This window comes from Oryza glaberrima, chromosome 9 (assembly GCF_000147395.1).
Source record: "Oryza glaberrima chromosome 9, OglaRS2, whole genome shotgun sequence".
Taxonomy (NCBI): Eukaryota; Viridiplantae; Streptophyta; class Magnoliopsida; order Poales; family Poaceae; genus Oryza; species Oryza glaberrima.
In genome coordinates, this window is record NC_068334.1 from 16,387,240 (window position 1) to 16,410,467 (window position 23,228).

At 50.6% G+C, this 23,228-nt stretch overlaps 5 protein-coding genes across 5 annotated transcripts; 4 read left to right on the forward strand and 1 right to left on the reverse strand.

Annotated features, from left to right (window-relative positions):
- Positions 1-516: 516 nt before the first annotated feature.
- On the forward strand, positions 517-1,662 carry LOC127784159 (tuliposide A-converting enzyme b1, amyloplastic-like). Its single transcript, XM_052311353.1, has one exon. The coding sequence runs from the start codon at positions 618-620 to the stop codon at positions 1,563-1,565; it is 948 nt and encodes a 315-aa protein (XP_052167313.1). The 5' UTR covers positions 517-617; the 3' UTR covers positions 1,566-1,662.
- A 3,024-nt stretch (positions 1,663-4,686) lies between these two features.
- On the forward strand, positions 4,687-6,237 carry LOC127784241 (tuliposide A-converting enzyme 1, chloroplastic-like). Its single transcript, XM_052311435.1, has one exon. The coding sequence runs from the start codon at positions 4,749-4,751 to the stop codon at positions 5,685-5,687; it is 939 nt and encodes a 312-aa protein (XP_052167395.1). The 5' UTR covers positions 4,687-4,748; the 3' UTR covers positions 5,688-6,237.
- Positions 6,238-8,057: 1,820 nt separating this feature from the next.
- On the forward strand, positions 8,058-9,228 carry LOC127785000 (tuliposide A-converting enzyme b1, amyloplastic-like). The gene has a single exon (XM_052312430.1). It carries the CDS (start codon positions 8,126-8,128, stop codon positions 9,062-9,064), a length of 939 nt encoding a protein of 312 aa, XP_052168390.1. The 5' UTR covers positions 8,058-8,125; the 3' UTR covers positions 9,065-9,228.
- A 1,751-nt stretch (positions 9,229-10,979) lies between these two features.
- Positions 10,980-12,720, forward strand: LOC127784198 (probable carboxylesterase 12). Its single transcript, XM_052311388.1, has one exon. It carries the CDS (start codon positions 11,027-11,029, stop codon positions 11,960-11,962), a length of 936 nt encoding a protein of 311 aa, XP_052167348.1. The 5' UTR covers positions 10,980-11,026; the 3' UTR covers positions 11,963-12,720.
- An 8,464-nt stretch (positions 12,721-21,184) lies between these two features.
- Positions 21,185-22,909, reverse strand: LOC127785454 (probable carboxylesterase 2). The gene has a single exon (XM_052312905.1). The coding sequence runs from the start codon at positions 22,727-22,729 to the stop codon at positions 21,683-21,685; it is 1,047 nt and encodes a 348-aa protein (XP_052168865.1). The 5' UTR covers positions 22,730-22,909; the 3' UTR covers positions 21,185-21,682.
- Between the last annotated feature and the right edge of the window lie 319 nt (positions 22,910-23,228).

Sequence of the window (23,228 nt, forward strand, 5' to 3'; positions counted from 1 at the left end):
ACATGGACATATGTTACAGCCGTCAATCAGCTTTGCTATTAGCCTTGCTCTTATGATGTAATGTCACAGTGATATGAGTGCCTGACAGATAAGGCCCACATGACAGAGAGATACGTTCCTCTGACAAACATGAGAGGAGCCCGTCGATCTCAGCTGATTGGAGAAAAACCCGGTGTGGTCTTGGCTACTATAGGGAAAATTGGAACCATGCCATTATAATTTTACAAAATTTGAGATATGCCATTCTGACCTATATGTGGGTGCTACATGTCATTGAGATACCGATGGTATATTTTAAACTTTGAAAAATTATAATGACATGGTTCCAAATTACCCGCTACTATATGTCTGTATATGACTTCGCAATCAGCCAATCAATTCATGCCCATTAGTACATATGGAAAATTTCGGTTCTAAATAAACTTCATTTGATTTTTTTCTAAAAAAATCAAAGACAAGATCCAAGGACGAAAAAGGACGTGCGGCAGACGCTCTCCCTCCCAGGTCCCAGCCAGGGGTTTATTAGCTGATTCAAGACGTACCTTATCATCTCTCCATTCGCCATCGAGCCCGCCGGAGGCCAAAACGCCTTCTGCGGCAGCATCCACCAATTCGCCATGGCCTCCGAGACCGAGCCCGACGCCGTGGTGTTCGAGGCTCCGGCGCACTTCCGCATCTACAAGAGCGGCAAGATGGACCGCCTTCACCGACCACCCTGCCTGCCCGCTGGCGTCGACGAGGCCACCGGCGTTGCCTCCAAGGACGTCGTCATCGACGCCGGCACCGGCCTCTCCGTGCGCCTCTACCTCCCCAAGATCCAAGAGCCATCCAAGAAGCTCCCCGTCCTCGTCTTCTTCCACGGAGGCGGCTTCCTCATCGAGTCGGCCGACTCCTCCACGTACCACAACTACGTCAACCCCCTCGCCGCCGCGGCCGGCGTCGTCGTGGTGTCCGTCGACTACCGCCTCGCCCCGGAGCACCCGCTGCCGGCGGCCTACGACGATTCCTGGGCCGGGCTACTGTGGGCGGCGTCAGCGCAAGATGGCTGGCTCGCGGAGCACGGCGACGTGTCCCGACTGTTCATCGCCGGCGACAGCGCCGGCGGCAACATCGTGCACGACATGCTCCTGAGGGCGGCCTCCAACGGCGGGCCGAGGATCGAGGGCGCGTTACTACTGCACCCGTGGTTCGGCGGGAGCACGGTTCTCGAGGGGGAGCCCCCGGCCGCGGCCGCGCTCACCGGGATGATATGGTGCTACGCGTGCCCCGGCGCGTCCGGCGGCGCGGACGACCCGAGGATGAACCCGCTTGCGCCTGGCGCGCCGGCGCTGGAGAAGCTCGCGTGCGAGAGGATGCTGGTGGCGGCGGGGCAGACCGACGGGCTGGCGGCGAGGGACCGCGCGTACTACGACGCCGTGGCGGCGAGCCCCTGGCGCGGGACGGCGACGTGGGTGGAGTCGGAGGGGGAGGGGCACGTCTTCTTCCTGGAGAAGCCGGAGTGCGACAAGGCCAAGCAGCTCATGGACCGCGTCGTGGAGTTCATATCCGCCGGGTCTCCTGCCTGACTAAAAATTAGCTCCATCCGGATGCGCCCCGCGCTGAAGTCGTCGTAATGTATCGAACTTATGGCTCGAATAATTTGGACTGATCATCCTTTCATGATTTCTGTGTTATGAAATGTGCATTCTTCTTTCCGCGCCGCTATAAAAAAACACATAGAAGCTGATATTATAGGCGCCGAAAGTGCTAACACGGACACCTATAAATCTTTTCCTACCTCTACAGGCATAAAACATAAAAAAACCTGCACCTTTATGTAACTATATGTACCGGTTCTAAAGAAAACTGACATCTATATTACACATGTTAAAAAACCGAAACCTTCAATTTATTATATGTGTTGAATAATTTAAAAACGACATCTATAATAATATATTAAAGGTGGCCTTTTTTTAGAAAAACCGACACTTCTAGAACCGAGTCGAGCTAGGTGGAGATCGACAAGCCAGCCGGGTGGGTGGTCTTTTTATTTCTCTCTCGATACTGTCTCTATCTCTCTCCCTTATCTCGGTAGGCGGCGGACTCGTAGAGGGGACATGGTGGTGGACTTGCCAGGGGGAGGTGGTGGTCTAGTCGCAGGGAGGCAGCAGCAGCGAGGAGCCAGATCTAGAAGGAGGGGAGGCGGTAGGGGGCGACGGGCTCGCAAGGGAGATGGCACAATAGCACCCATCCCCTGACACAATGGCCGGCACCCTCACTACCTCCCCTAAGACTGTCTTCAACAAGTGACCCATAAGGGCACCCAAACCCAAAATAGGTCTCCGATAGTACTATTTCAGCCTGCAACAAAGTACCTATACAGAAGACCCATTTTGCGTGCTATAAGAGGCATAACCTAAATCTGAGTATCCTCTCTCCTGAAGACCTATTTGCAGTAGGGGTTCTCTTTTAGGTCTTATTGTTGGAGAAGACCAAAAATAGATATTGAACTCTTTGACTGTAGCACTATGCAAACATGACATGAGTCTTGTATTTTGGGTTTCATTGTTGGAGATAGCCTAAGGTCATAATCCCCCTCTCTCCATCACAGAATACATAGGCAACATACACATTTCTTCGTACACAAGTAACACAACCTAACTATACAGAAGTTGTACTGTCAACGAATACTTCCTTCAACAACGACTTATATTATAAGTGTTCTATCTCTTTTATATTATAGCAATTCCCATAAATTAATCACCATCTGTTTTTTTCATAATGTTTAAAATATCCCTATACATTGTTGGGATACGCGTAGACTACGATAGCATAAATCAAAATTTTCTATCGCGTAAACCAGGAACCATGCAAGTATTAGATCATAGATCGTTACCACTCGACGCGCTGCGCAGCGGAAGAAGACGCTAAGAAGTCAAAAGAACTCTCGCGAAGTAGCGCGCGTCGATATAGAGGAAGTAGTCGATCGCACCGGCTCGACCTTCTCCTCCTCGTGCGTTATCCTCGCCGTACTCCCACGCCAATCAACACCGCAAACCAGCGGTGCCTCTACCGGTATCCACACGTACAGGGACGGGACGCCACGCACATATGTGCTAGCACCCGCGCGAGGCTAGGGTTTTGCTCGGGGAGGGAAGTGACGGCTAGGGTTTCTCACGTGATGCAATGCCTCCGCCGGTCACGCCCCTCACGAATATATTGGATCCATCACTCGGGCCTCCAAGGCCCGTAGGACTCCTATTCGGATCCCTATCCAAATTAAGCTCATATTGGATCTCTATCCAATCCCCTTATTCCGGCCCATTAAGCGTGCGACCTCGTAGGTTCATATATACTCGGCTGTAACCCGAAAACTCCTTTTCGGCCCACGCGTCAACAGCGGCCCCTAGCATAACGTATTGACCCACTGGGCAGACATAAAGATCATATCGGCTGAACCTCTAGTGTATACTTGTATGAACCCCTTTGCCCTTTGCCTCACGATATCGATTAAGCTCAAGCTCAAGGCTAGATATGTGCCATCCTCTAATAGCTCAATCATTCACTCGAACCTGTTGATAGATTATATAACTTGTGATTGACTCCTCAAGCACCTTTGGCATGGCCATGCACTTCCATAATCTACAACATCGAGGGGCCCAGAGATATCTCTCCATAGGAGGGGCAAATCCCATCTTAATTATTCATATCTCACTACATGTTTCATAGCATACCCGAAAACTACTTTTATAACTACCCAATTACGGAGTAGCGTTTAGCAGTCCCTAAGTAAGCTACTACACATGTTGAGAATCATGATAATCTCAGGTCTAAGGATTCAACACCAACACTAAATGAGATCACTGATGACACAACACATATGACTCTTGCAGTGTCTCATGTTGGGTCTATCCAACAACATGTTCACCAGCATGTGTCCACATTATTAATTTGGTATCTCTATACCATGATCCATGAGACATGATCATCAATTAATACATGTGCTGATCATATAAACATATTTGTTCCACATATAATATTTGATCAGGGATCCTTTAGAAATAGTAACAAACAACATAAAGAGTCTCATGAAAGAATCACATATTCATTAACCAATAAGGAGTTATCTATTTCAAGGAACAATGTCGGATAAATATGTAAACATAGTATGTGATACAATCATCTCTATGATTACCTCTAGGGCATATCACTAACATACATGTCTTTGAAATATCTCTATATCTCGGAGATGGATTCTAATAGCTCGAGTAGACGTCCACTCATTTATTGCATGTCAACTAGATGGTTATGAAAAATTTTCAAAAAAATTGACAAGATAGATCAATATGTAATATATCACTCCACAAACATGCAAGTTCAAATTCAACTTCTACAAGTTGTAACAAAAATAACAAAGAAAACTCAAATTACTATATGTATATTTACAATTAAATTTGTTATTTTTGTTACAACTTGTAAAAGTTGAATTTGAATTTGCATGTTTGTGAAGTGATATATTACATATTGATCTATCTTGTCAATTTTTTTGAAAATTTTTCATAGCCATTTAGATGACATACAGTAAACGGGTGGACGTCCACTTGAGCTGTTAAAACAGTTTCACCTGTATCTCTAAGGTTGTCAGAGTGATGGATAACTGGATTCATCTGTCTCCTCAACGTGTGGTCTGTAACTCTGTATAAATCCAACGTAGCATATCTATTCAAAGCCTCATAGGCTCAGCCGATGCCACACCTTCCCTTGTGGCCATGGAACCGCACGCCGATGAGGTAGTGTTCGACGGCCCGTACTTCCGCATCTACAAGAACGGGAAGGTAGACCGCCTCCACCGGCCACTTCTCGTTGCCGCGGGCGTCGACGATGCCACCGGCGTCGTCTCCAAGGACGTCGTCCTCGACGCCGGGACAGGACTGTTCGTTCGCGTCTTCCTGCCCAAGGTGCAAGACCAAGAAACCGGCAAAAAGCTTCCTGTCCTCGTGTACTTCCACGGCGGCGGATTCATCATCGAGTCCGCTGACTCCGCCACGTACCACAACTACCTCAACTCCGTCGCCGCCGCGGCCGGCGTGCTTGTGGTGTCCGTCAACTACCGGTTAGCCCCTGAAAACCCGCTGCCTGCAGGATACGACGATTCTTGGGCGGCGCTCCAGTGGGCGGTGTCCGCGCAGGACGACTGGATCGCCGAGCACGGCGACACGGCGCGCGTCTTCGTCGCCGGCGACAGCGCCGGAGGCAACATCGTGCACGAGATGCTCCTGAGGGCCTCCTCGAACAAAGGGCCGAGGATAGAGGGCGCGATCGTGCTCCACCCGTTCTTCGGCGGGAGCACGGCCATCGACGGCGAGTCCGACGATGCGGTCCCCAAGGGCTCCAAGCTGTGGGCGGTCGCGTGCCCGGGCGCAGCGAACGGCGTGGACGACCCGAGGATGAACCCGACGGCGCCTGCAGGCGCGCCGGCGCTGGAGAAGCTCGGGTGCGAGCGGCTGCTCGTGTGCACGGCGCAGGAGGACTGGCTGGTGGCGAGGGGCCGCGCGTACTACGGCGCCGTGGCCGCGAGCGCGTGGCGCGGGAGCGCGGCGTGGCACGAGACGGAGGGAGAGGGGCACGTCTTCTTCCTTCGCGATCCGGGGTGCGACAAGGCCAAGCAGCTCATGGACCGCGTCGTGGCGTTCATATCCGGCGCATGAGCTGCATGCTCTTCATCTGCATATGCTTTCCGGTTGCAGCTGTGCCTTCATTGAAACAAAATAAATGGTTCTATTATGTTTTTTTTTTTTTGGGGACGGGAATATGAATTTCGCATTTGCATTCGCTGCTACGTTCTTGGAAGAAATATTTTATCGCGTGTATGTTTTTCCACTGGACTGGTGGTTTCCGTTGCTCTGAGCCTCGGTCCAAGCCGACCGCGATGTAATGTTGTCATGTTGCACTCGGTGGTAGCAACGTTCCGTTTGGTTTTTTTCTCCTGGACCTGGTAACTACTTTCTCAGTCCCAAAATATTTGTTTTTTATTTTTTTCTAATACTATTTGCATTGAAGGTGGAAGAAAAAGATACATGAGAAGATATCCCCATGAGATATTAGATACACGAGGAAACTGTTAGAGATATTGTATTGTATCCGGTTCGATTTCCCTAATCCTATCCCGATTATGTTTTTATAAGTCGGTTATATAGATAAGGATGTACTGTCCCTATATGTACTCGTGTCCATGATCAATCTAATTATTGCGGTGACTCACATACACTTTCATGCTATCAGATTAATCTTGCTTTCGCCTATTCTCCACCGCGTCGCCCAAAGCCATGCGCTTCTCGCCCCGCCGCCGCGCCTCCCACGCCGCCGCATCACCGTGCCTCTTCTCACGCCGCCTCGCGCCTCCTGCGATGGCCGACGATCTGTCGCCACCGCCTTCCATAACTCCCGTCACCGTCATCAATGTTGCCGTCAGAGACATCCCCTCGAGATATTAGAATCCTTTTCTCGTTCTCCTACCTTCTCCTCCCTTTGAGTCCGACTTGTCGTCTCATCGGTGTGGTTGGCAGTGTCGCCCACACTCAGCCACAATCCTAATCTCCGGCTGCATTCTCCGGGTGCCCTTCACCCTACTAAATTCTCAACTCCACCCTATCCCAGTCATCTTTGCTTACTCCCCCGGCCCCTTGCGTACCACCCCCATCTAGTTCCTCTCCTCTTCCCTCAACCCTAGCTCCTGCATCGGTTGCCGTAGAGAGGATGGCAAATCGGTTGTGGTTTATGCAGAAGAGGTCAAGGGTTTAAGTATTTTGGGTGAAATTTTTGTGATCTTTCAGATGAAATTTTTCAAAATTGAGTTGGTAGTTTTTTTAAAAAAAATTGAGATAAAAGTTTTCACATTTTTTAAATTGAAGTTTGTCACTTTGAGATGACGAAAGATTGTGCACACAAACCAAACATGCCTGACTCAGTGCAAACGGTGTAAGCCGAATTGGCTGGGGTTGTGCAGCGTGCTTAGATTTGACATGTATGTAAAAGTTGAAAAAAATGACAAATTAGTAAAGTCTATAATTCGAAATCATATTTGTTATTTTTTATTATAACTTGTATGTGTTAAATTTAAGAGGATTTTTACGGTCCATCAAATAGTACCTCCCGTTACTATTACTGCTAGGTACCATTGATTTAAAAAGGGCACGATGGGAAAAAGGAAGCAGCGACAGAGACCCAAACGCACGACCTGATTCTTTGCCTTCGTGAATTCCGTCAACGCACCTGGGTGTTCTTCCTTGGCGCCGGCGCCGGCGTCTCCCCCCCTGTATTCATCCATCAGCGCAGTTACTCAGCATCTCTAGCCAACCAGGTCATCTTCTCTCCTTCCCCGGCGGTTATCTCTCCACCACACCTTTACTTGGTCGTCATTGGAAGAGAACAAGAGAGAAGGGAGCAAGAAAAAGAAATCTGTAAATCGAAAAAGAAATCTGTGGTCGGAACAACCCTTCCTAGCCTCCACCGCTGCGACTGCGAACCTCCCCTTCATTTTTCCGGCGACTGGTGTTACCCAATCTGGGAAGAGGAGAGTCGATGCAATTGAGGGGAAAAAGAGAGGATGCTGGCTTCTATTCTTACCCTTCAGATGGTTGTACCTCCCACGTTTGACTTGTTGCTGAGAAGAGTACCGGGAGGTACCTTGCATTTTGAGCCCTTGGATCTAACAAAACGGACGGACCAGATGATATGTACCGGGCGGTACCGGAAGGTACGATGGACGGTAAAAAATCTCTAAATTTAAACCTATATATTTGCGTATGATATATATTACACATAGACCATATTATCAATTTTCTTCAAAAATTAGTGAACATCAGGGGCAAAAGTACTTCTCCAGGCTTCCAGCTAAAGCTTTGTCAATGCCAGTTGGTGCTTAGCAGAGCGCATAAATTTCTCGATTCTGTGATGTACCGCGCCGGCGTGCTTGACGATTCATCGATGTCCTTGTACCGTGCCTTCGGGATGATTGAATTCACCAATGTCTCGCTCAACGTGTTACGTGTGGTTTGTATAAACGCAGGAGTAGTATCCATTTAAAGCAGCTTATACTTCTCAGCCGATGCGACTCCTTCCCTTAAGCTTGTGAGTTGTGATAGCCATGGAACCCGACGCCGACGAGTTGGTGTTCGACAGCTCATACCTCCGCATCTACAAGAACGGCAAGGTAGACCGCCTCCACCGGCCCCCTCTCCTCGCCGCGGGCGTCGACGATGCCACCGGCGTCGTCTCCAAGGACGTCGTCCTCGACGCCGGGACAGGACTGTTCGTGCGCGTCTTCCTGCCCAAGGTGCAAGACCAAGAACTCGGCAAAAAGCTTCCTGTCCTCGTGTACTTCCACGGCGGCGGCTTCATCATTGAGTCCGCGGACTCAGCCACGTACCACAACTACCTCAACTCCATCGCCGCCGCCGCCGGCGTCCTTGTGGTGTCCGTCGACTACCGCTTAGCCCCGGAGAACCCGCTCCCTGCAGGATATGATGATTCTTGGGCGGCGCTCCAGTGGGCGGTGTCCGCCCATGCGGACGACTGGATCACCGAGCACGGCGACACGGCGCGCGTCTTCGTCGCCGGCGACAGCGCCGGCGGCAACATCGTGCACGACGTGCTCCTGAGGGCATCCTCGAACAAAGGACCGAGGATAGAGGGCGCGATCATGCTCCACCCGTTCTTCGGCGGGAGCACGGCCATCGACGGCGAGTCCGACGAGGCGGTCTACATAGCCTCGAAGGTGTGGCCGTTCGCGTGCCCGGGCGCAGTGAACGGCGTGGACGACCCGAGGATGAACCCGACGGCGCCTGGCGCGCCGGCGCTAGAGAAGCTCGGGTGCGAGCGGCTGCTCGTGTGCACGGCGCAGGAGGACTGGCTGGTGGCGAGGGGCCGCGCGTACTACGGCGCCGTGGCCGCGAGCGCGTGGCGCGGGAGCGCGGCGTGGCACGAGACGGAGGGAGAGGGGCACGTCTTCTTCCTTCGCGATCCGGGGTGCGACAAGGGCAAGCAGCTCATGGACGGCGTCGTGGCGTTCATAGCCAGCGCATGAACTTCTCTTCTTCATCTGTATATGCTTGCGGACTTGCAGCTGTATCTTGCTTGCCTGAGATTAATAAATCAATAAAATGTTATATATTGTGGCAGTGGAAAACATGATCATTAGTCCATTTTACCTGTATTGCCTGCGTTCTAGAGAAGTTATATATGTTTTTGATCACGCCTTTGAGTATAGCCATGTGGCCGCGTGGCGTATAGTAGCCTACAGGTACTGGTTCTTGTTCACAATCGAGGGAGTGATTCTAATCCCTCGAGGGGATATCCCCTCATATATCTTTTTCTTTCAAATTCGATGCAAATAGTTGTGAAAAATTCTGAAAAAAAAATGACAATGTAGAGTATAATGATACCTACTAGTCCACCAAAATTCATGTTCAAATTCGATCTACACATCGAGAAACAAAAAAGACAAATTTAGATATAAACAGTACGCTACTATTCATACGCTGAATTTGTCTTTTTTATATCTCGACGTGTGAGTTGACTTTGGACTTAAGATTTTGTGAAGTTGTATATATGTGTTGTATGAATGTTGTCAAATTTTTCCAGAATTTTTAATAACTGTTTAGATGGTTTTTGAGCAAACGAGGGAACTTCCCCTCGAGAGATTAGAATAGTTTCCTCACAAGGGATATATTTATGCACTTATATATATGTGTCAGTTGTGAAACCGGTACTTATGAAACACCTTATCAGAGCTGCCTGACAGATACCAATTACAAATCCAACATCAAAGACCGGTTTACAACTGATATCAAAGCGGTTTTCTGTGCCGGATATCAAATCATATCTACTCCCTTTTTTTGACGTCATGTGATAGGGACTTAAAAGTTACTATCCAAACATCCGATGTGATAGGGATTTAAAAGTTTAATATTTATAGTTAGTGTCCAAACATCCGATGTGATAGGGACTTAAAACTCAGTCCCATCTAAATATGGTCTTACTTTGGTTAGTTTTTTTTCTATAAGGGGTTTGTCCCACATTGCTTGTCTATATCATTAGGAAAACTTTGTTTATGTGTATCAGAGATTCTGTTCGGCTGCACTCATTTTTACTGTGTTGCAGCCAACAGGCACAATGTCTTCTGTGTGCAGCCACGGCAGCGCAACTGCTAAACATAACAGTCGAACATGCCCAAAGAAGCAGAGAGACAGCTGTCCGAAGGCACGGGCGGCCTATCGTGCCTTCTTTAAAATAAGTCTATTTTGCCCGCTCTCTCTTTTTTGGGTTGTGAAATATATATATAGTTAAATAAGTCTATTTTACATTCCTATTCTTTGGGCCATACCATATAATATGTGTATTTTTTCCTCCCTATACTTTCTGCGGTGCCTTACACATGGTTGAAATAAGTCTGTTTCACATCCCTGAATTTCGTGCCGGCCCAGCGTGTTGAGGTAGCAGCCTAGACACGGTGCGGTTGTTGGGCCGGGCCGGCACGGGCACGACCCGAGTTGGGCTGTGTCGTGTCTGGGCCAGGTGAAATCGCCGGGCCACATGGCCATCTACACCCCCTCCCCCCCCCCCCCCCCCCCCCCCCCCCCCCCTTTCTTCATTTCAAACTCGCTGTCTTTCGCAAGTACTAAAATTCGGGTGGCAAGAGCGTTGTCTCATTGCCACAAGGTGGAAGTAACGGTCTGAAAGTCTGGAGTCTGCATTCAACTGCATTGTCTCGTGTTGCATATTGCTGAGGTTACCACTGGTGCACTTTGTTTTCTTCTCTAGCTTGGCTAGTCTGATAAACGGACATAATTTCTTCTCTCTCTTCAGAAGAAAAACGGAAGCGTTTCAGTATGATTCGGATCTGAATCACACACTCTTTGTCATGTGACAGACTGACAGGTTCGTTGATTAATACTCCAGGGGTAAGCACTAAGCACGGGTGCCTAAGCCTTTGCCTTGCGTTACCACCAGCAATTGACATTTGACAGCGATCCACTTAGCCACGGCCATGGAGTCCAACGCCGCCGACGAGCTACTGCTCGAGTTGGACTCCCTACGCATCTACCGGAGCGGCAAGATGGACCGCCTCCACCATCCCGTGCTTGCGCCTGCCGGCGTCGACGTGGCCACCCGCGTCACGTCCAAGGACGTGGTCGTCGACGCTGACACCGGCCTGTCCGTGCGCGTCTTCCTCCCCGCCCGCCCAGATCCGTGCAAGAAGCTACCCGTCCTCGTCTTCTTCCACGGCGGTGCCTTCGTGATCGAGTCGGCCTTCTCCACGACGTACCATGGCTACGCCGCGTCCCTCGCCGCCGCGGCCGGCGTCGTCGCCGTCTCCGTGGAGTACCGCCTCGCGCCGGAGCACCCCGTCCCCGCCGCCTACGACGACGCCTGGGCCGCGCTCCAGTGGGCCGCGTCGGGGAAAGACGAGTGGCTCGCCGAGCACGCGGACAACGGCCGCCTCTTCCTCGCCGGAGACAGCGCAGGCGGCAACATGGTTCACAACGTCATGATCAGGGCGGCGTCCTCCCATCCAGCGCCGAGGATCGAGGGCGCCATACTCCTTCACCCTTGGTTCGGCGGGAACGCGGTCATCGAAGGCGAGTCCGAGGCGACGGCCAGGGACATGGCCAAGATCTGGGAGTTCGCGTGCCCGGGCGCGGTGGGCGGCGCCGACGACCCGAGGATGAACCCCACGGCGGGGGGCGCGGCGGGGCTGGAGAACCTCCGGTGCGAGAGGGTGCTCGTCTGCACCGGCGAGAAGGACTGGGCCGGGGCGCGGGGACGCGCGTACCACGCGGCGGTGGCCGCGAGCGCGTGGCGAGGGAGCGCCGCGTGGCTGGAGTCGGAAGGGGAGGGGCACGTGTTCTTCCTGGAGAAGCCGGAGTGCGCCAAGGCCAAGGAGCTCATGGACCGCGTCGTGGCGTTCATCTCCGCCTCCTGAGTCCACCTGGGCCGCCGATTAGGTGGGGGTGGATTCCGGCGAGGGAGGGGGAAGTCGAAGCGGTCGATCTGAGCAGTGTGTATGCAAATTCTTCGAATAAAGTGGCTACATGTCAAATTGATATCTCAATCTGCGCCGCCTAGGCGAACGGTGCGGTGAAGCTGGACAGTGCAGGGCACTGTGGTTCTGTTAGGGCTTTCACAGCGCAGTGACGTGGCATTCAGCCTCGAGCTTACACATAGGAGATTTTCAGCCACATCTGCATTTCTCGTGAGCAAACAAAAACGTGTGACCATATTGAGACACACGTTCTTCATCAACCTTTTGTCAGCGTTGTCAGGCACACAGGCTAGCCCACACTCGAGGCTGATGCTAGCCATGGCCGTGGATGAGGTAGATGAGTCGGCGTCTGTGCCGCTTCGGAGGAGAAGCGCCGCTGACCTCACCATCCGCCGTCCCTCACTCCCACGCCGCTGACATCGTCGTTGATTCAGGGGACGAGAAGAGGGGTGGATCTGGCCGCTCTTCAACCGCTCATGTGCCGCCGACCTCGCAGTCCGCCGCTCTTGCACCACCGACCTTGTTGTCCACCGTGGTGAATTAGGGGACGAGAGGAAGGGTGAATATGGCCGCTCTTCAACCGCTCTCACTCCACCGACCTCGCCGTCCCCCGCGGCTACTCCACCCAGCACCAATGCCAACACCACTTGGGCCACCCCCACCGCTGCTCCGCTACGAGTTCGTCGCCGCCGGTGAGTTGAGGTGGGGTTGGTGGGGTAAGGGAGAGGGGGAGGGAGCCGCCGGCGCCGGTTGGGGCAAGGGCGCAGCTACGGGGGGTGCCGGAGGGGGCCAACACCCCCCCCTATCTGCCCCCCTCCCTGCTATACTATTTAGCGCATTAGCATGTTAATTAGTCCATTATCAATAAACATGATATAGAAAATTAATTAATAAGAAAGAGACGAAGAGACAACACAAATCAACTCCTCGTCTAAATTGCTTCGGCTTCACACATCTCTCCGTCCTCCCATTGCATCTCGCTGTCGAGCATGGTGACTCAAGTCTCAAACTGTCAAACATCCAATGATACAACTAAAGAGCTAAATTCAAGCTTTTTTTAGGCAGAACACATGATGCCCTGTTTTGTCGTTGGCATAGCTTACTCTGACTTATGACTTGTTCGCCCTGCCCACACCCCCCTGACTATAAATCCTGGCTTCGCCCCTGGGTTGGGGAGGAGATGGGTCTGGAGAGGAAGAGAAGGGGGCGAGGGAGTCGCCGCCGGAGATGAGCTCACAAATCTGCGCCGTCAGTGTGGTGGGGAGGGGGAGAGGAGGGGGCACGTGGGAGCCGAGCGAGAGGAAGAGAGAGGGGGAAGGGGAAGAAAAGGTGGTGGGGCCGACCTGAAAAGAAAAGGTGGTGGACCCACTTAAAGCTACGAGTGCACTGTGTAGAGGGGAGCTTCGACTGTTTTTCTTCTTATGTGGATATTTGGGCTCCTCAATAAGATAGGACGCATTGCTATTGTCCTTAAAGGGGTATTTGGATAAATAGGGTTAGTAGGCAATCTATAAGAATATGGAGAATCCAAGAAGCAGTTGGTTAATACCCGTTTATAAGAAACTCAGTTTTTATCTTCTCGTTTATTTTCTATATCTTATAAGTACAATTTCACAAAATCTAGATAAAAAGCTAAATTATTTGGGGAGCTTTTAATTCGAGAAATTTCAGAATATACCATCCAACTTGTAGCACGTTCAGGATCAACCATCCAATCCGTGTGTCTTTTAGAATCTGCCATCACAAGAGCTAATTTCTTCATTTCACGTCATTCCGTCCATCCGAAGCAACGCTGTCCATCCATCCGTTGCCATGTCCTCCGTCTCTCGCCATTGCTCGTCGCCACTTCCAGCACCGAGGTCAGGGATGGCGGCCGAGCATGCGGATAGGCGGACGACACGAATGGTGACGGCGGCGGACGAGCTCGGGTACGGATCTAGCGGCGACGGTGGCCGAGCTTGCGGATGGCATGAATGGGGATGGCAGTGGACGAGCTCGGGTACGGCGCTAGCGGCAACGAGATGCAAGGTCGGGGACGACGGCCGAGCTAGTGGACGGTGCAAATGCCAAATAGCGACGGCGGTGGACAAGCTCGGTGCTAGATGCGACGGCGGCAGTGGTGGCCGAGCTCGGAGACGGCTTCGCGCGGATGGGCGTCGGACGGATGGATGGACAGCGCTAGCGGCAACCGGACGGAGTGGCATGAAACGAAGGAATTCGCTCCCCCCAATGGCACGTTCTAAAGTACACATGGATTGGATGGCAAATCCTGATAGGGCTGCGAATTGGGTGGCATGTACTGAATGTAGCTGCATAAGCTCCCCAAACAGACATTTATAAGTGTATAGTGCAGCTTCTAAATAGTCTACACTATACTGAGCCACATACTGTATGTTTGCCACCCGTCAGAAACCGTTCCTTGCGAATGCGCGTATGATCAGAATTAGCATTTCTGATCTCCTATTGCCTTTGGGAGAGGAAATGCTTTGGTATCGCATCATTGCCTTCCACAAGTGGTGGTTCAGCTTCATCCTTCCAGGAGCAGCAGCAGCAGAGCCATGGCTGGAGCTAGGGAGCCAATTTCCTCAGCCAGATTTATTTTGTTTATACATGATTGGTCGATACAGATTTGATTTTTTTTCAGTTTTTGGCAATGCTACGGTATACTTTTACCCAGGGTTGGAAATTTCGGACCGAAATTTCGGAAATTTCTGTCATTTCAGTCACCTCCGATATGATATTATTTCGGCTGAAATTTTTCAATTTTTTAAATTTTTCATGAATTGGGGTAATATTTATTCAAATTCAACTAAATTTTGCTTAAAATTTCGGAAATTTCGGACCAAAATTTCCGAAATTTCGGGATGTCGGTGACCCCCGATACAAAGGCATGTTCCGATAGAGTGAACCCTGCTTTTACCTCTCTAAAACTCAAATTGTGCATTGGTTTCATCAATTTTGTGGTGCTGATTTGGCTTGGCAAGGGTGTATAGTTGTTGTTTCAGAGTTCAGACACTGATCCAATCAGGAAAAACAACCCAAGTTTGTAAAGCTGATTGCTGAATAACGATATTGTGCATTAGCAGAAGATTCAGTATAGTGCAGGACCACAATCTGGTGTAGTGCAAACTACAAAAAGCCCGACCCGGCAAAAAAACTACAACAAGCCTGTCTCAGTTGAAGGGTCTTGGTTAGATAATTCAGTGTAGGTATACTATAATTGATTGAATTATAAAAACACTGTTCAGGAAACAAGAAGAGTACTCCTACGCAACTTCCACGGTTACTTAATGGTATTGAAATCATGAAGTATCAGTAGAATGTAGCTTAATTAACCAGAGGCATACTGCGATTTGGCCATGACTAATATGCATGCGTAACATCCTTGATTGCTGCCGCTCTTGTTTATCTTTCTTGCACCAGTAATGAGGAAGTATTTCAGAAGCAATCTGCGCTCAAAGCACTTCAAGCTCACCTTGTGATTACCTTCGGTGTGTTCTGACTTGGGGGTCTGCTCTTTCCTACTAGTAGCTGCAAATTGCGATGAGAATCGATAGCTCTCTTGCAGGCAGCGTATAATCAAAGGTTGGAACCTTCTCTCATAAAGGTGGCTTAGACCGTAGCAGACTAGCAGTGTGTGTTTTGTGTTTGTAGTGCCAACTGCATTCCCTTCATATCATACTACATTACTGCCAAGATCAAGAACAAAAGGTTGTGCTCGTTTCTCTCATTCTCTCACTCTCACCATCGCCATGCCTGGATTTGCCCAAGAATTTCAGGCCAACATATGAGTATATTAGGCCTGCAACACAAGTTTGGATCATCTCATATCTCTATCCGTGTGCCGCCGAGGTGGTGTCCTCGTACAGCAAGGGGACGCAGAAAGGCCCGGGAATCTTCTACTCCATCCGTTTCACAATGTAAGTCATTCTAGCATTTTCCACATTCATATTGATGCTAATGAATCTAGATATATATATGTGTCTAGATTCATTAACATAAGTATGAATATGGAAAATGCTAGAATGACTTACATTGTGAAACGAAGGAAGTAACTAGCACCACGGTGGTGTGCTAGTCGACGGGATTCGAACTCAGGCCGTGTTTACTTCCATGCCCAAAATTATTTTGACGTATACGGATACACATTTGAAGTATTAAACGTAGTCTAATAACAAAACAAATTACATAATCAGCCTGTAAACTGCAAGACGAAATTATTAAGCCTAATTAATCCATCATTAGCAAATGTTTATTATAGCACCACATTGTCAAATCATGGCGTAATTAGGCTCAAAATATTCGTCTCGCAATTTACATGTAAACTGTGCAATTAGTTTTTTTCGTCCACATTTAATGCTCTATACATGTGTTCAAACATTTAATGGGATGGAATTTTTGAAAGTTTGAAGGGAACTACAGGCAACCTCACTCTTCTTAAAAAATTCTAATATGAGAGTCCCTTCTTATGTATTTATTGTTATTGTTTTCTTATTACAGCGAGGGAACGAGGGATCTGGCATCCAATCAAGGGAACACAATGGAAAGGATAGGTTCCCTCTGTTGGTGTGGGATGGATGCTCCGGACCTCTAGCCGATGGGCAGGAACTAGGGGTGAAAACAAGCCGAGCCTCGGTGCAAGGGAAGCTCGGCTTGGCTTGGCTCGCTACAAACACGAAGGGATGGATCGATCTAAGTGCAACACTGAGGAAAGGAAAGTGTCACATTTACATATGGTGTCTAATATTTATGGGATTGTCTATCTAACATTAGCGTAAATATAATATAATTAGCATGTAATTACAATATAACTCTTGTGTAAGTGGTATGTAAGTCGGTGCGAGAGAGGGGCAACCGCAATCCACAAGTCACGTGTCACTAGTGGAGAAATCGTTTTTAGTCACTAGTGGAGAAATCGTTTTTAGTCCCGGTTCGTAACCCCCCTATAGTCCCGGTTTTCAAACCGGGACTACGAATCCGGGACTAAAGATCAATCCGGGACTAAAGATCAATCTTTAGTCCCGGTTCAAATACCCGGGACTAAAGATCGATCTTTAGTCCCGGTTGGTGTTACCAACCGGGACTAAAGATGGGAGTGGGCAATAGTTTTTTTTCATTTACTTACTATTTAATCTCTAATTTATTTTCTCCCAAATTAGGTGGGATGCGTACCATCCCAAATACACAAATCAATCATATACACTACAGATTATACATCCCAAATCAAACCCCAAATCAAAGAAACATCCCAAATATACAAATCATACACAAATCATGTACATCTCAGATCCATACAATGAGATTCCAAAAAAAAAATTATACATCTCAATCCATACAATGAACCACAGATTCTTCATCTCAATCTACACATGGATCACAAATTCTTTGAAAAAAAAAAGAAAAAAAACGAAGCAAAGCCGCCGGCCGGCTGAGCCGGCTGCCGCCTCCCCTCCTCCCCGGCCGCCGCCGCACTGCCCTCCGTCGGCCGGGCCACCCACCCCCTCCTGCTGCGCACACTGGATCGAGTTGGGAAGGGGAGTTGGGAAGGGATAAGAAGAAAAAGAGATAATGAGGAAGGGAAGAGATAAGATTAGAGATGGAGGGAGAGAGGAGTGGGTGTGGATGAGAAAAGAGTGGACAAGAAAAGAGAATAAGTAATAAGGATTATATAGTGTGTTTTGATCTTTAATTCCGGTTCGTAACACCAACCGGGACTAAAGATCACGTGATCTTTAGTCCCGGTTGGTGTTACGAACCGGGATTAAAGATCCGATCTTTACTCCCGGTTCATAACTCCAACCGCAACTAAAGATCCTGGAGGGGTCTGACAACATCTGACAGCATGTGAACCGGGACTAAAGATCATCTTTAGTCCCGGTTGGTAATATCAACCGGGACTAAAGATCACGTAGTCTTATTCTACTTATAAACCGGGACTAAAAACCATCTTTAGTCCCGGTTTTTACTGCATCCGAGACTATTGTGGTTTTTGGTCGACCGAGCAAAGATGGTTTCTCCACTAGTGTGTCCAAGTCCGTAATACACATGTCGTATTTGTTTCTCTTGCCTAGCACAAATCTTAGCATGCATTCGATGGGTAAAAAGGGTACTCGTTTCCCCTTTATTTTTTTTTTGTCAAAAGTTATATAGCAAATCCGAATAATTATTTGCCCTTGCAACTTTGTTGCTTTGCTTGATATGGGACGTCTAGATTGCATCTAATGGCGAGGGTCTCATAAAAAAACCCTATCTTACCCAAGCACCTGCAGAATGAGATCCTATGACAGGTAATATGAATTTAGAGTTACTGGCATATGGTTCATAGCAAAGTAGACCCACATGTTAATGACTTAAGTTAGAGGATCCGTGTTCAGCACCTGCACTGCTACGCCCCTCTCTGGTGAGCACGACGTTAGCAACTTCTCAGGTGACCTCACGATTGATAGGATAAAAGTCCAATCCATATGCTTCCTAATTAGCCAACGGGAGAGCGAGAGTCACTGCCGTTAATTAGAGACATGTCAATGAGAGCAAGTTTGTAGGTGAGTTATACAATAAATAGCTAGTGTCACAGTAAACAAGATCGATAGTTTATCCATATCTTTCTAATTGGTTCTCTCTCCTCTACCACGAGTCTGTGATTCCATTCTTCTTTGCCTCTTTCTCCACCAAAACACACACAAAAAAAAAAGATGCTAAACCTCTTCCATGGAAATCCATGGGCTGTGACGAAGCTACGGTGGCTCCTAGCGTTCAAGGGAGAGGATACAACACTAAGCATACACTACCCCGTCACAGGGCTATCAAGCTCGTGCCCAAGTGTCGCCCGGTGCCGGAGAGCAGCACGAGCCTCTCCAACCTTGCCCTCCAGGAACCAGCCAAGCTTCCCAGACTTGCAAGTGCGACGACCACAAGCACCATCAAACGCGATGCGCTCTATTGCGTTGAATACTATGGAGGAGCACAATGGCGGAACACGGGAACAGTACGGTGAGCTCCTACTTCCTCGAAGTCGTCGCTCTGCCCCGATTGTCACCTTGCCAACTTCATCTCGGCCATCGTTTTTCCGTTCATGGCTGCACCGATTGGCTACTCTCTCACGCTACCGTCGGGCCCAGTCTTTTGGAGCGCGTGTGTAGCTCAGCGACTAAATAGTCATCGGCTTATGTTCTTTCTCTTCATTTATCCCCTCCAGCTCACTATTCGAGCCTACATGGAATCACTATCACCAGCGTTCGGATGGTTATAGTACCTGCTCTATACACCTGAAGCTTGCTTGGTCATCTCTCCCAGACCCATCTATTTTCTGGTGCAGGGGTGGGCGGTGGCACGCTCCGGTGTCACCCGTTGCCGCTGGGAGTGGATACCTATCAATTTTTGATACTGTGCCATTTCCCTCCACCAATGTTGCTTCAGCTTCATGCTGCCGGAAGTAGCAAAGCCATTGCTGGGGCTGATATTTCGGGATTTGGTCCCTATGCAGTTTTTAGTGTGACTACAACTCAAATAGTCACACTATGGTTGTTGAAATTACATTCAAGGATTCTTGGAGCACTGTTCAACAGAAAAAAAAAAAAACACGGTATAGCTGATACAACAATGGTATTGTAGCTCTCGATATATAGACCCTTCATCTGAAAAATGAATTGATATGATATGATGCCATTACTAACTTGCGGTTCTAGTTAGGACCGCATGTTATCTCAATCCAATTGCTGAGGTGTGGCGTTTACCAGATCCAGCAAAGGTAACGCCTTTCCAGTTTCCTCAGCTTGTTTATTGATTGCTGTTCACTTGATCCGGTCGATAAAGTGTCTGCTTTACGCAATGCCATGCTACTTTTTTTTCCACGCTGTTAGTCAATCAGGCGTTCTTTGGTGGTCTACGCGGTAGTGTTCGTTGTCTGTTGTCTGTAGATTCTAGTAAATCCAAACAGAAAAGACAATCCCCTGCAATGCAAACTAAACCAAAGCTTGAACTGAACGGTGTGGTTAGATTGTTCGTCGGCAAGCTAGTGAGCGCAGCTCTACACCAATCGAATCGTGAAAATGATTATTCAGAAACAAAGATTCATATTGCCGAACTCTAGTACCGAGTACCGACAACCAGCATCAATATCACCTCTCCTCCTCCTTCCATAACGGGTGGTGTTGGTGTGCCCTGCACGTGAAGAGCCGAACAAGCTTACACGCGAGAGAACCGCTAATCCGTGGAAAGGGAAGCCAAGAAAAACCCAAGAAAAGAACGCTCACATGCGCGCCGGGACGGGGCCTACCCCCGGCGGGCGGCGGGCACCGCCATGTGACCGCGCCATCGGCTGGCCCGCGTGCAGCGTGCTCCCCCCCGCAAGCAAAAAAGCCGTGCCGCATCCGCTTCTGTACGTTGCTTTGCTGCGATCGCTCGTCCGCTGATGGAATCGCTACGAGAACGCGAGATCACAGGACGCTAAACGCCGCGGCGCGCGGGCCACACCCTGCACAGTGCACGGCGCGCAGCCTTTTGTGTGGATTTGGACCAGATGCAGACAAGTCCATGCCCAGTCTACAGGAACAGAGGGACCCGTTCTTCGCTACCCGTAGATGGTTTACAGGCCGGCGTACGTGTCTAGCTGCTTATCTTTTCTACGGCCATTTTGCCGAATTTGCAATGGCAGCTGCTTGGCTGTTCGAGAGGTATAATTCCTGAAAGCGGAAAAGTACTAATCCTATTTCCACTACAAAAGTGCACGGCTAATTGAACATCCCATGTGACGCGAGTTTGGGCGTTTGACAAGCTAAGCTATAGCTAGCAAAGGCGCGTGCTTCCGTTCCGATCAAAAGCTGTCCTGGAGCACAAACACGCCATGATGGGTTTTGCCGTTTCCTGTGCAACCAAAGCTCCCCCAATGCACCTCGTCGGTGGTCCAAAAACACTGATATGCCGCGGCAGTGCGGGCACCGTCCACGGCCAAACACACTAATCCAACGCCAAACTCCACTATCACCGGCGCGAGGAGAGGCGGAGCGCATCGGTGAAACAGAGCCCACGAATGCGGGAAACACACACCGGGAAAAAAAAGAAAGGTGGAGGCGAGACGCGCGCGAGACCGACACACATTCTCCGCCGCGACGACCGGCGCTTCAGCACGTGAACGCGCGCTGCGGTTGCTCTCACCTTGAGAAATTGACAAAATTTTCCACTTCGATTAATCACCACCGTAGTAGTAGCAGACTAGCAGTACAAAAAAAAAGTATTACAGATTGCGACCCCGTAGGTAGTAGAAACAGAGTGACACTGGCTATGACACGTGTATACTGGTAGTACTCACTATTACTAGTAACTGCACGCAGCGGCCAACCACTGGATGCGTCGTCACCGTTGCACAACGCTGGCCGTAGCTGTAATAACACGGTAACAGTAGGCAGGCTGCAGTTAATGAAACGAGACGCGAGCGATGGATGGGATCGAGCACGGTCCCGGCCCCTCTCCGTCCTGCCGGTTTGTGGCGGAGGAACCAATTAACGTACTCGTGGCCGTAGCGCTAGACGATGGAATCTCGCCGTACTACTCCAAAGAAAGGTAAAAAAGAAAAATGTAATCACCTCATCAATCCTCACTAGTGGCTAATTACTCACTGTAATAGTACGGTAGAATTCGAGTTACTGCGTGCGTGCGTGCGTGCTAGTTGCGGTTGATGAAGGCGACGAGCGTGGCCATCTCGGCTTGCGCCTGCGGCGTGCTGAGCTTGGTGAGGAAGTAGACGTGGCCCTCGCCGGGGGTCTCGTAGAGCTCGGCCTGCCCCGGCCAGCCGCTGCTCCGGAGCGTGGCGTAGTAGGCGCGCTGCCATGGGCTCAGGCGGTCCTGCTCCGACACGGTGACCAGCACGCGGGAGCAGCCGAGGCGCTGCCACGACGACGCCGGGAGCGCGAGAGGGTTCGCGTACGGGTGGTCGATCGGGTACTTGCCGGCGCAGATGAAGCTCCAGGTGCGCGCCGCCGACTGGAGGTAGGCCGGGTCCATGGCGTCGGCGCCCATCGGACTCCGACCCTGGAAGTACGGGTCGAGCAGCGCCACGCCCTTGATCCTGGCCCCGCCGTCGAGGCCCTCCTCGCCGGCGCGCAATGCGAGGTTGTGCGCGATGTTTCCGCCGGCGCTGTCACCGGCGAGGAAGAGGCGGGACAGGTCGCCGTACTGGGAGACCCACTGGTCCGTCCCGGGCGCCGCGTTCGCCAGCACCCACTTGAGCGCCGCCCACGAGTCGTCGTACGCTGCCGGGAGCGGGTGCTCCGGCGCGAGGCGGTAGTTCACCGACACGGCCAGGACGCCCGCCTTGGCCGCGAGCGTGTTGAGGTAGGCGTGGTAGATGGGCGTGAACGCCGACTCGACGACGAACGCGCCGCCGTGGAAGTAAAGCAGAACCGGGACCTTGGCGGTGGCGCGGAAGCTGGGGAGGTAGAGCCGCGCGCGGACATCGTTGGCCGGATCAATGGCGACGTCCCTGGACGACACGCCGGTGAGCACGTCCGCCGACGCCGCCACCACGTCGGTGCCCATGAGCCGCTTCACCCTGCCGCTCTTGTACTCGATCAAGAACGGGGAGAAGTCGAACTTGACCGGGTCCCCACCCAACGGCGGCACGCGCATTCCCCGCCTCGCCGCCGGCGCCCCGCTGCCGCCACGCGAGCAGAGGAGGAAGAGGAGGATGGGGAGCAAGATCCGCGAGGCCATCTGGGGGAGGAGACACGCACTGCTGCGCTGCAGCTGGAGAGTGGCAGTGGCAGTGGCAGTGGCAGAGTGTGGAGTGTGAGAGAGTGAACTGGCTCGGCTCTCCGCTGCCTGCGAGTGTCTCGGAGACGACGCTGCCACGGGATGGGTCGGGTTTTATGTGGAGCGGGGCAGCCGACAAGGCTGGGCGCACCGCACCATTTTCCGGGCGCGGATCGTGGTGGGCTTTCGACCGCTTTAACGCCGCGGCCCGGGCCTTCTCTTTCCCGCGCGCGCGCCACCGTGCATGCACCGCATGTGCCTGCGTGCCCGCGCGGTTCACACTTCACACTCGATCGCTTCGCCCCCAAAAAAGTTCAGAGACCATCTCTGAAATGGCGCGTTTTCTGCACTTAATTTACACCCGAAATTCCTCTCTTTTTGACGAACTGTACAGCAGCGCTTTATTTCATGGTTAGTACTACTGTTAATGCTAAACTATGCCTGGTTGTCAGAACCTCTG